The sequence below is a fragment of the Protopterus annectens genome, chromosome 3.part1 (genome assembly GCF_019279795.1).
Source record: "Protopterus annectens isolate FY-2018-M chromosome 3.part1, PAN1.0, whole genome shotgun sequence".
Classification (NCBI taxonomy): Eukaryota; Metazoa; Chordata; order Ceratodontiformes; family Protopteridae; genus Protopterus; species Protopterus annectens.
Window position 1 is genome coordinate 1916470538 of NC_056732.1, and position 13801 is coordinate 1916484338.

At 38.3% G+C, this 13801-nt stretch overlaps 1 protein-coding gene across 1 annotated transcript in view; it reads left to right on the forward strand.

Annotated features, from left to right (window-relative positions):
* LOC122797955 (ubiquitin carboxyl-terminal hydrolase 47-like) overlaps positions 1 to 13414 on the forward strand; it is a 361920-nt gene extending 348506 nt beyond the window's left edge. The window contains exons 6-8 of the mRNA XM_044066476.1: positions 389 to 481; positions 6653 to 6788; positions 13266 to 13414. Coding sequence (XP_043922411.1) covers positions 389 to 481; positions 6653 to 6788; positions 13266 to 13414 — 378 coding nt within the window. The remainder of the gene's footprint in view (positions 1 to 388; positions 482 to 6652; positions 6789 to 13265) is intronic.
* Positions 13415 to 13801: the final 387 nt, after the last annotated feature.

Below are 13801 nucleotides of genomic sequence, written 5' to 3' on the forward strand. Positions count from 1 at the left end.
AATAAGGTGTACTAATGTGGTTTTGGTGTGATGCAATAATTCTTATTGAATTATTTATTTGAACTGAAGAGTAAGGGAAGAGGGCATGTGCCCTATCAATGACACATCATTTTATAAGATTCATGCACTACTGTGATATATAATGTTTGCAAGTAAAGTGGCATCAATGTTTGTTTTTATTTATATAAATGTAAGATTGCTTATGTCATACATGATAATTTAAGAAAGATGTTTATTGAAAAACAAATTCATGCAGTAGTGAAATATCCGAGTGACACTTTAAAGCAAATTTGATCTTGTCTAATTGCTGTTCGTCAGATTAGTACCTTAACAAGAATAGTCTCTGCTTTCTTTAATTACAACGTATTCTTTTTTCCTTCTTATAAAGGCTGAAACGTTCCAAACATTTAAGGCAGAAGCATTATGTGATGAGAATCAAGTCTACTGTGATATATGTGAGAAGAAATGTGATGCAAAAATTGTAAGCCATGTTTTTTCTTTACTAGACCTGACAATTTTACTGACTGAAAAACATAATTTATAATATCAGATTCCTGAAGTTTACATAGTTACAACATGTATACATCTAACATTGCTGCTTTCCAGAACCTGACTCTGCAGTTTTTTCTTGACTGTGTTGCCTCTTGTGTGTGGATTATATATGCCCTGCCAGTGTCTACTTCCTTCCACATTCCAAAGACATGCCAAAAGTGAAATAGTGATCCTGCAAACTGCCTGAAGGTGTGTGTGTGTGTGTGTGTGTGTGTGTGTGTGTGTGTGTGTGTGTGTGTGTGTGTGTGTGTGTGTGTGTGTGTGTGTGTGTGTGTATGTGTATGAGTGTATGAGTGTGTGCATGTCCTTGAGTGTGTGTGTGTGTGTTGTATGTGTGTGTATGTGTGTATATGTGTATGAGTGTGCGCATGTCTTTGAGTGTGTGTATGTATGTATGTGTGTGTGTTATAGGCTCATAGTAGTTTACTAGGCTAACAACCACAAGGGCCTTTTTAAGCTTAGCCATGCATCCCAAATCTCTGACAAGTTCTGATACCCTTGATAATTGTAAGCATGGGTCTGGGAGATGAAACATTTATAGGTTGCCTGTGTCCGTTAGAGACATAGGTGCCAAACCAGGGATGGATTTCTGGTTTCCCATCCAATTGTCCAAGTTGTACTTGAATTGGTTTAGGGTGGAACTCTCCTTTACATGGATGGGGCCTTGAGGTGGTCTGCATAGGACATTTTACTTACATCCCATATTCTTTTAGTGAGGAACCTCTGTGGACATTCCAATTGTTGGATATGTCTGGTTAGGTACATACTAAAGGGGGCATTGTACTCAATGATAGGTCAGATGGATGCTGAATACAGTGGAACAATGACTTCCTTGGACTTAGATGCCATACCTTTGTTTATAAGTTGCACAACATAGAATGATTTCATCACCACTGTAGACACATGATGGTCAAAGTCTAGATCACTATCTATGAGTGTCCCTAAGTCCCTGAATACTAGGTCAGCTCTAAGGGGTGTGTTGTCAATATGATAGTTACCAGGGATGGATGACTTCACAAAGGATACTATTATGCATTTCTTGCCATTAATTTTAGTCCATGGCTCTGGCACCAGTTGTTTGTTTGTGTCAGCCCTTCCTGCAGAACATTTGTGTCAGTACGAGATTCAATGACAGCTCCTAATTTGCAGTCATTTGCAGATTTAATCAGCCAGAGACCACTGACATTGGCCTTGACATCTGAGAAGTAAATGCCAAAAAGGAGCAGTCCAAGGACTGGTCCATGAGGAACTCCACATGTGACTAGCCTCTTTGTAGAGGAGGACTCCCCAAATCTAACTTCCTGGGTCCTGTCTGTGAGACAGTTGGCTGGCTATTGGGTGACATACAAGTTTGTACCTAACCTCTTGAGTTTGTTGACAATGCCCAAGTGGGGTATAGTGTTAAATGCCTTGGCCAGGTCAAGGCAGGCAGTTTGATCAATTTTGCCCTCATCCATTGCTTTGGTGACCTTCTCAAAGAAGTCCACCTGGTTGAGTAGGCATGATCTGCCCTTGACTAAACCAAACTGGGTGGGTCCATTGTCTGGAAGTTTGCAATATCACTATTGATCATTTCCATGATAATTCTTTCCATGCTTTACATACAAGACTAGTGAGACTTATGGGTCTGTAGTTTCCAGGGTCTGTAGATGTCCCACCTTTGTGCAGAGAAATGACTGTTGCTGTTTTACATTCATGAGGCATGAAACTTGTTTGAAGGCTGTAGTTAAATAGCAATACCAGAGGCTCTGATAGGTTATGTTTCATGCTATCTGTAAGGCATCCTGGGATATTGTCTAGGCCCATTAATGCAATGTTCTTGGCCTTAGAGAAAACATTAAGGACCACTTCCCTAACGATAGCAGGGGGAGTTATACTTGATGATATTTCTTGAAGGAAGGTAGAGGGGGAGAGAGAGGGGGGGGGGAGTTGGAATTGAATTTATTGGCCAATAGGTTTTCTATATTTTCTGGCTTAGTATAGGTGGCTTCATTTACAATGAGCTCTGCTCACAATTGTGTATTGTCTTTGAGATTGTGGACATAACTAAAGAATATCTTGTGGTTGTCCTTGACCTGGGAAGCCAAATTCACCTCAAATTTGGCTTTGGTAGACTTTATTTGTCCCCTGAGATGTTTGTTTAATTTGATGAGAGTGTTTTATCCTGGTGGGTGCTGTATCTCCTAATTTTTGCCATGATTTTCTTCCTTCTGTTATACAGCCTATTGATTTTGTGATTCCACCAGGGTGGCTTGTTTTTTAAGTTAGTTCTGTGCTTCTTCCTGGTGAGAACAGCTATCTCTATGCAGCTATTAACATGCTTGTACAAGGTTTCTGTGAACAGTTCTACATAGGCAGCAGTGTTCTCAGGGTTTATGGGGAGTTAAAATTTTCCCAGGTTATCACTTAATAGCAAGAAGTTAGCCTTAGAGTTCCTGAATATTCCAGGTTTAGTTGGGGGTCCAGGTTTTATTTTAACTTTAAATGAGAACATTTTGTGGCCTGACCTTACCAGGGAAGGCATTACTGTGCAGCACTCTCCCATATTAGTGAGGACCAGATCCAGTATGGCTGCATCCCTGATTGGTGTTTTGTCTAATTGCTGTTCATGCTGGTCCAGGGGAGTTTGTGTTTACAAAATCCAGGAATCTCTGTGCCTGTACGTTTGGCGTCCTAAAGGATTCCCAGTTAATAGTGGGGTAATTAAAGTCACCCATGAATATGGTACTGGGTTGGATGGTTAGTGTTTCTAATAAGTTTAAATACTTGGTATAGGTTTCCTGGTTCATAGAGGGGGACCTATAACTTGCAAGGAAGTGATATTGGATTTTGCCAGTGGTGATTTGAACATGGAGCAGCTCAAGTGCATTGTACTGTTTGACCAGACTTGAGGTATATTTATTTTTGATGTAAATAGAGACACCACCACCTTTAGCCCTTGCCTGTGTATTAGCTGGTCTAATTGTATGGAAGGCATTATAACCTTGCACTGTTGGTGTGCTCTCTATGGCTTTAAACCAAGTTTCATTGCCTACACAGACATCAGCATTCTGTAGGGTGAAAAGAGTGGTTTCCTGTTAAATAAATGAACGATTGAAAGTTCGAATGTCATATGGTTGACACCATATGATCAAACTTTCAAAAGTTTGAAGGTTATAAAGAACAGCTCTGTGTGGTGCAGAATGGGAAAATTACCCTTTTCTGCACTGAAGTTTGATCTCAAAGTTGGTATACTTAAGTATGGGGGTGTGGGGATGCAGGGTGGCTTGCTCCCTTGCTCAGAGCATTCAGGTAAGTTTTTTATTTTAATTTTTTGTTATATTTTCGATGTTTCAAACTTCGCTTATATGTCATTCTACATATTAAGTTCCAAGTTTTGAAACTTTGATTATTTAACATAGACCCAAAAGAGCTTCTAGGGAGTGGAATTCTTTGTTTCGACTCCTATCATTGAGCAGTAATACCTTTAGATTTTCTTGGTTTTGATTTGCTATGTCGGAAGTACTTTCAGTTTGGCATTGTCTAAAAAAGGATAACCAACCAGTAAGAGGCAACAGTGCGAAAAAACAATCTCCAAAAAAAATCCAATCAGCACTGGAGGAGGAAAACAGTCACCAGGTGCACAAACATTAAAATTACTTTTTAATTAAACGCTTAACGAATCTCCGCGTTTTTCATCTCACAGTTCAGACTTCATTAGACAAACCCAAAAGTTAATGACATCACTATTTATACTCTCATCCCATTTAAAATATCCAATAGGAACAAAACTAAGGAAAAAAAATATCTCATTACCATTTGGAAACAACTTCACAAACCCAATTTCAACCCTTACCCATTTATCAAAAATTGTATTTTTAAAAACTGGGATATTTTATTGTGGGAATGAATATTAAAACTACGAGTTTTTAAAAATACAATTTTAAATGGGATGTGAGTATAAATAGTGATGTCATTAACTTTTGAGTTTGTCTGATGAAGTCTGAACTGTGAGATGAAAAATGCGGTGATTTGTTAAGCGCTTAATTAAAAAGTTATTTTAACCTTTGTGCGCCTGGTGACTGTTTTCCTTCTCCAGTGCTGATTGGATTTTTTTTGGAGATTCTCTAAAAAAGGCACTATGGGGGAAAGACAATGTTTTAGCTAATATTTGAAAGCCTAGAGTGGAAAGGTGCAGACAATCCCTGGAAAAGTAGTGTGGTCTGTTGACCATATCTTTCCAAGCTGACAAATACTGCACCCCTTTAGAATGATTAGAATGACACCAGAAACAAAGACAGTTATTAAAGTTAATCATCTTTTGTTAGTATTGTGGCATCATCCATGGAGAAGGTTAAATGCTGCTCAGTGTTAGGCTCATACCATCCTGAGACACATGCTCCAAGAGCTCCGTGATGTCTCTCTTCATATAGTCTATGGAGGTACATCTCAGGTCATTTGCTCCCACATGGACTATGACTGAGTCATACTGGTACATGTGGTCCAATGACCTGAGTGCAAACATGTTGTGGATCCTGCCCCCTGATAAACAACTGACTTTGACTTTCTCCTTATTCAGCCTGGTGAGAGGGACATGAGTGTGTCTCACGATGGAGTCTCCAGTTACCAGAATTTTGGATTGTGTGGTGGCTTGCCTTATGAGCTTAGAGGTAGGGGCTCCATGAGATGTGGCTGTATGTACTGATGTGGGTGTTGTTTTGAAAGACTGGATTTGGGGCTGCTGTGGGTATTTGGTATGTGTGCTTTGTGTACGAGGTATTTATCAGTAGTGGTAAATTACAATCCTATGTAATCAGGTCTCCTGCGTCAGCAGTCATGATTTTCATCTTTTCACCAGCTTTTTTCTGGAGTGGGAAATTATAGGGCTTCCTAAAATGGTATGACATACAATTAGCAAATGATCATCCATAAATTAATAAAATCTGTACAAGCAGTAATATATTTTGCTAAATATAGCAACCACAGTTCACATCGTGCATCTGTCCAGTACTTATATTATTTACTGTGTATGATCACAGGTAAGCTCATTATTAAAGGTAAAATAAGGTGTGTTGGTGCTCTAATGAGGCAGTTTGTGATTGTGGGAGCACACACAACAGAGCAGACTAAATCAAGCCATTTGAATTTACCATGGGTTTTATCACCTGGTATTATCATCCTTTTGCATATTCTTGTCATTTGGTTCTGCAATGTAATATGTTTTGCTGTTTTATATAAATATTTATTTTGCATGATTCAATTAGCATGTCTGTTGGCGATATTGTACTTGAGGGCCTCACCAAATGCGCAGTGGCAAGCCCCGCCCAAAATCCACCCCCGTGCTGTTTCGTAATCGAGCACTAATAAATATGTATTCCCTCGAAGAATCCTAATACACTGTCTGGCTTTTAGTACGTGTCTTGTGTTGCCTTCGAGAACAATTGTTTGTTTCTTATTTTAATATAAACAAAGAAATGCATATTTATTAAATAAAAGATATATTTCAGAAAATTCATTTTGTTTCTGCATCTGGCTGTCTGCAAAGTATATTTTCTTTTAAATTAAACAGTAAACTACATGGTCACTTTTTAGCTAATGATTTAATCGGGAGATACATTTTTTGTTCAAAATAAAGTATATAAGCTCACTTCTTATTCTTGTCCTGACCTAGGGTTACCACCAGTTTTCCTTTAGGCTGGGCGGTCCCTTATTTGGGCAGGTGTGCCCTTGTCGGGGAGGGGGATATGAAAATGGCAAGTGTCCTTTTTTCTAAGTTCCCTTTATTAGTTGACTAAAGCTATTATTTTTGTATTTGAATCGCTTACCAACTAACTAAAATTCAAAAAAGAGTGGGCTTTTATTTTAGCAAAAAAGCTATTATTTTTGTGTCTGAAACACTTCAAAATGTAACAAGCAACTAAAATTCTTCTTGTGCTTTTATTTTTAGCAAAAAAAGTCCATTCTTTTGCATTGTTTGAATGCCATGTCAGTCATGGCTCATTACATATGCAGACCTGGTCGTCAATCATTCATGACATGCCCACTTCTGCGCGAAACGCAAGGTGAGGCCTTCAAGTACAATGTCGCCTGTCTGCTTACCTTAAATATAATTATCTTTCAGCAATACTACCGCGAGTCTCCACCCGAAGTCCTGGTTCTTCAGCTGAAGAGGTTTTGTTTTGACTCGCGAAGCGATAGTTATGTGAAGGATGATGCACCCATTTTAATAACAAAGAAACTAGAGTTTGAATGTGTGAGTATATTTTGGCTTTTTAAATCTTTTCATAAATATAGAAAGAAAATCTGCTTAATTGTGAGACACTGAAACCAGTACAAGAGGTCTGTGCAAATATTTTAAGAAAAGACAAATATAAATCTAATAAACTGATTGGTTCAAGTTTGTTAAAGTTGTAATATGACATTACACAGATTAAGACTTGCTGTACTGCCCTGTTGTAGAACATACAGATTATTTTTCACTATGTATAAAATGTCTGCACTGCTATACTGCGGTTCTAAATCAAAGCGGAGTTAGATCTGATTATGTACCACCAGTAATCATCACTAGTACAGTGCTTCAAATCCTTATGCATGTCATTACTGGAGAATGTCTCTCATTTGTTTTTGATTACGTCATTATTTACTGGTTAATTGTCTTGTACTGAATTTTTTAACTCTCACTTTCTCCACCCCCAGCTAATACTTGATCTTTCCAAATGCTGTCCAGATTGTTTTTTTGCTTAAATATTTTTATTGAATTATTTAAAATGAAATTTCTGTCCAATTTTGAGTAATTACAATCATGTGCAGGTCATTAACTAACAAACCTCACTATATTGTTGACACTGTAGCCCTAGCATCATTCCTCATTGACTATATTGGTTTCTCACTGACATGTCTAAGAAAGGACGCAAACCGTTTGTTACTATTCTTTTTTTCTAAGACTTTTTTCTTAGTGCTTGCCACAGAATTCCCTCTCCTAAATTAATTATGTCCCTTATTTGCTAAGAATGACAACCAATAAAGAGTGATCTGTTTTCTAAATATTTTTCTGACTGTTGAAGTATTGTTTTACTCCTGCTAGGAAAGCCTGATTATTATTCAAAAACATACACACTGAAAATCGCTCAGTGCCATCAGCATGCACATTGTACATGGTGCATTACTAGTTAAACAAGTCCCCTCACAACAGATGCAGACAATAAAAACAAAAAAGACAAGCTGCTTGTTTTATGTAAACCTCCCTGTAGTATGTCCAGGTCTGCTCCTTCTTGTGCTTTTGGTATTATTAATTTTCAGTACTAACAGGACAAGAAGGGACAGACACAGACATACATTAGTGAGGTCTGCAGGAAGCAAGTACCTTTTTCCTCTTTAATCCTATGTTTTTCTAATGTATTGTGCAAACATAGGAATGCACATGTCATAAGTATCCGCAGTACATCAGTAACCAAAACAAGAGACTGAAGGAAACTAAAGCACCATCATAAAATGGCATAGTTTAAAAAAAAGATAAGCGATTTCATGCTTAAACGATGCCATAGTATAAAAGCGATAATCTACTTCTGAGTGTATGTAATGAAGGATTTGCACGTTATTGGCTTTGTTTGATCACTTCGACTTCATCCTTAGCAACAAGCCACACCAACCATGGGTAAATCCTGCAATATCTATTCACAATTTTGTATTAGGTTGAATTTTGTGGCAAAACTATGCTTGAGGGACAGAGGCCTTGCATATATTTTAGATCAGTGGTGAGCCAGCTCTGCTTCCTAAATCTATGAAAATTAGATGCTGTTGTGAATTAGGTAAAGTTCTCAAATCTGGTTCCTATTGGAACAGCTAGACCTCTGTCTTGACAAGCCCTATTGAATTCTGGAGGCATACAGCTTTTCCAGAGTGCAAGGCTTAACTGTTTGTCATTTATGATTGACACCCACATGCTAATGTGCAACCTCAAAAGTGTGATTTGCTTCATTTATTTTTAAAGACTGAAATTTTGGTATTCAAAGAACTCATTTTTGTCTGAGATTCAGTGATCTTAGAGTTAACATATTATTGCAACACAGTTGTGCAGCAGTTAGTGTTGTTGCCTCATAGCAAGAAGTTCTCCGGTTCAATTCTCAGCTGGGGTGCCTCCTGTGCAGAGTCTGCATGTCCTCCCTGCATTCTCGTGGGTTTCCTCCAGGTGCTGGGGGCTTCTCCCACATTCCAAAGACATACGCTTGGAGCTTTTCTCCCTGGGTCTCCACCAAAAATGGCCTCTGTCGCAGTTGACTTTCCTGGTAAACAAATGTTAAATAAATAAAAGATTGCTGTATTTTAAACAACCCATGCTTTTCTCTGAGACACAGTTATCTCAGGGTTTGTATATTTAAATGTCATAGGGGTGAGGACTGTAGGTGTCCATATTGGAGGGTTAAGGGGGTCTGCAAAAACAATGTAACAGTGAAAAGGTGTGTTTTTATAATGAAAGACTTCACTTGTGGTTCAGAAATTAGTGATTGCACGTCTGAGAGTCAGTCATTAATGTATCAAAGTTTAGTCACCGAGACAAATTTCTTTGTTGATATTTATAAACTGAGCATTGATTTTAGTGGATCCCTTTACAGTGATCCTAGTTGTTTAAACTGATTAAGGATAAAGTCTCTTATCCTGAGAAATCACTGTGGTTGTAAAACAACTGACAGCATTTTTATGGGCAGTTTTTGTGGCCTAGACTGTCCTTTCACACAGAAGTTTTTATCTTCTGATGAATGTAATTTACTTACTTGTTTGTTACTAAGCTTGCTCTTATTATATTGGGGATCTCAGATAGCATTAATTAGGGTTATTAATTAGGGTTATGGCAGTGGTTTTGGAGAGCTGAACCAACCTCCGGGTTGTTGTGAGTTTTCAGTTTGCAATTATGATGACTTTAACTCCATTGTTATTAGCATACCTCTCAACCTGGAAACATCAAAAATCTGGATAAGGCCCATGAAAAATAGGTACAAATCTGTACGCTGATTAACATCTACTTTGCATACATGGTTATGTAGCCCCACCCACTCCAGTGGAATTGTGGTATAACAACTTTCAAACGCAAACTGAAGAACAGACAACCAAAATATGGCACCAGAGTCCCCCTGCAACCATTCCAGTGTCCCATTACCTGGCTATTTCGCCCCATTTGCCATAAACACTAATGTATGCATACTGCTTTACTTCTGCAGTGAGTATTTGGATTTTATTTTTACATTTTGCAGCACAACAATGCAAAAACACTAATAGACATCATATGGTAAACAAAGCAATACTGTCTCACAATGAAAACAGGCTTGGCATTAAAACTTCTCTGCCCTTGAAACTCATATTCATTGAAACAGCATTGAAACCCACATCACATCCAAAGAAAATTTATCTGGCCAGTGGTGGATAAAGATTACCTTTGGCCTATTTTCAAATCATTGGCCCATTGCACATAAAACAAGAAACATACAGGTGTTCTTTTCTTTGATACACCTTCCTGACTTTATTAAATTATATTCCTTGTATAATACAACACACTTGTTAGACAGAGCACATTTTAAATGTATTGTTTGAATATTTTATCAGTAGGCTGTACTGTAGGCAATGAAACAAACACATGAACCAATAATGACAAAACTGCCCAATTCAGAACATCTCCATCATAACAGTCTACTTCTACAGCCACACTATAAATAGAATGACAGTAGTGTGAGCCATAGGTATCTTGCACAGCATCTCACATTTATTTTCAATTTCATTTTTTTTTTGGGGGGGGGGGACAAAAGGTCAAAAAACAGGGACACATTTTAAACATTGCTTGTATAATTTTGTAAAGTTGCTAGAATAAAATGTTGTTTTACCACCATGCATTTCACTGGCAAGTTTTGAACCCAGGACCCTATGTACTACAGTCAGAACAACATACCACTATGCCAAATCAGCAGCTTCCTGAAAAATAGGAAGACTGAAACTTAATGGCTGTCATTTAGTGAATTCATTTCTCACTTCTCATTATAGCTCTCAACCTCTTAGCCACAAAAAACCTGGACAAAGCCAATAATGGGGGAATACAAATTCAGTTCTCACTTCTCACTATAGCTCTGCTGACTATCCAATCTTTTGCAGTCATGGTTATTCTGAAACTGAGATGACATAACTTAAGTGGCTTACAGCATGCATGTTCTACCATGAAATCCAGAGATGGGATGGTATGGCTCAAATCTAAATTTCCTCATATTGCTAAAGAACGTGCCTGCTACACATGTGTGATGCCTGCTACATATCTGTGTGAAAGCACTGCAGCTGCATTCCCCTTCATATTAATAATTTATTCATTTATATATGTATTTAGTTATTTATTATATTTATCTGTTAATCAGAAAATGTTTAGCTGGGAAGTATGATGCAAAAACGATATACAATGAGCACGAGTCAGTGCTTAACCAGACTATAATAGTACAGTTTTAATTCTAATTATCTAAAAACAGAATGCCAGATTATTTGAGTTATGACAAAGACTAATGTGCAAGACGTAGCACTATAATATGGTTATAATATAGGAAAGATGTAAAGAGTTATCATTGGTGATACATCATAACACATACCTCAACTTTCCTTTAGGTCACTCCAATTCAGACATTTTAGTGACCTTAGGGTGTTTGTGTAACAGCTCAGTCAACTGCTCAGTGCAGATTACTTAAGCAGTAATCCCAAGGGGTTATGTATGGTACATATATGAACACACTCCCAGGGGTGGTGTGAAGCATGAGCCTGGAGAACAAGGGCTTTGCAATCCCTGGACATGTTGCAATATTTGTAAGACACACACACACACACACACACACACACACACACACACACACACACACACACACACACACACACACACCACACACCACACACACCACACACACCACACACACACACACCCTTAATTGAGTCAAAACGAGTGCTGCTGCCTGCCATTTCTGCTTGCAAAACAGCTTGTAAAACTGCATAATTTGCTTTGATCCTTTCATAAGGCACCATACAGACATTACTTGTTGGGCTTCTCCTACACTATCAAAAAAGTAATCAGACTCACAATCGACACACTCAAGTTGCCCATTGTGGATTATCAGAGATTCTTTAGAAGGATTTTACAAATTACAACCACCCACCTCACTCTCCAACTATTTTTCCTATGCACCTTTTCCAACCAGAACTTCTTTCCCACCTATCATTACTTATTCTCCTCCCCCCTACACTTTTGCATATAATCTTTTATTTTTTCTTAATTTGCTCCCCACATGATGTGTGGGAAAGATATTTATTAGGAACAGTGCCTATCCTACTAAACACTTTCAATAAATTTCCACAACAAAACAAGGGTGGGGCTCCCAAACTTCTTAACTACGACTTCTTGAGTCCCTATCATTACAGCCAAAGTATACCTACCGGGGGACATAGGAGTGAAAAGGAACATGTTTAACTACTAGGAAAGCAATGCTGCTGGTAAAGGGAATGCTTAATGGGAATAAATTAAATAGTCAAAAACTTACCCAACTTAAAAAACAAATGATATTCTGTGGGTCTTGTATGATCTGCTTCGGCTGGAATGTACTACCAGCCATGGTGGCCCTGTAGGCACCCCTACTACTACTACCATATCCTCCACCAATTCTGCCATTATCCTCCTCTGCCGTTCCTGCGTAAACAAGTGCTGCTGCTGCTGTTTCCCCATTCCTGCTCGCAATTCAATTTCTGCCAATGCAGACAAGTTCCTCTGCTGTAAGCTGTACCCCTTTCATACTCACAATTCACTTTCTGGCAGCCAGGCCAGCTGGAAATGATCACCTGATCTCCTTGAGCTCAATTCTGACTGGCTGGTAACCTGACGGAGCTGATGTCATAGTGCACGTGATGACGTCAGTGCAAAAATTAAAAAAAAAAAAAAACAAAGCAAAAAATCAGAAATGAAGGGGTGCCACTCTAGAATAGTGGCACCCCTTCATTTGGACCCCAAAACTTGGTAAAAAACGAGTAACTCAGTATGGTTGGGAGGTATGGTTATTAGTATACATTCTACTTATTTTTGCCCTATTGAGGCAGCAGTGGCTTGTTTGGCGACAACAAACACTGTCTTTTACCAAATTTTCCTTACCTCTTTTGTGCTAAATTAGGCAGGTTAGGATTCTGATGATCTGGATAATTATTGCCTCATCTGGAACATATGTTGATAAGGTTCTAATAAAATGGTGTACATTTAACAAGAATCATACCTTAGAGATACAGAATTAATGGCCTATTCTAGTCTCTCTTTATTTATATATATATATTATTTTTTTATTTTACTTTACACCTTTTCCACTATTCCATTTAATGGCAGGCATACTTTCAAAACACCCCTTAAGAAAAGGGAGAAGCATTACTGTTATATTATAGCCATATTAGATTTCACATTGGGATTTGATATGGCGGATCACTGACTAGAGCATCAATGGTGTAGTCCTGGACTGACTTGTACCGCACTAGATGAACACAGAGGGTAGTTTCTGGTGTTAATTCCTTAGCATTCAACACTTTTGACTGTGATGTTCCTCAAGGTTCCAGTCTGAGTCCCCCATTGTGCAGTGATTATATGTTGCCTTTGCAAGACAATATTTGAAGATATTATTGAAATGACAGCACTGCATTATTAATAATATACAGATGATGTTCAGTTTTACATCTTATTCCTACAGGAACATCTATCTGCAGTTTAGCTAAAGACTTGGAATGTAACCAGTCAAGGATAGTCAATAATCTCTTGAAGCTCAAAAATCCCCAAGACAGCGGTGATAGCCATACCTCCCACTCCAATGCATTCCGTAATGTCAGTCTTGTCTCATGATAGTGTCTGTACTAGACACGTATTGTAGTGTCTGTCAAAGGTGTATGATTTAGGGGTGATGATTATTGATGACATTCTGTCACTAAGGACCCTGGCTTTAACTTTGGTGAAATCTGCCTGCTTCTATCTCCAAAATATAATGCAATACCCTCTACTGGGGCTTTTCTGATATAGAACTTGATCTCCTGTAGCCAGTTATGAAGTCTCCATCCTGGCTACTTGTAGGGGTCCCTAAGTACCACCATGTAATGCCTGTTATATAACACTTCACTGGCTGCTTTTTTGGCAATTTGTAAATGTGTAAATTTTTCAAGTCCCTGTTCTAGTGTACTTACCCCCCATGGCTTGGAACCATTCCTCCAGATGATGCCAGCCAACCAGATCTCA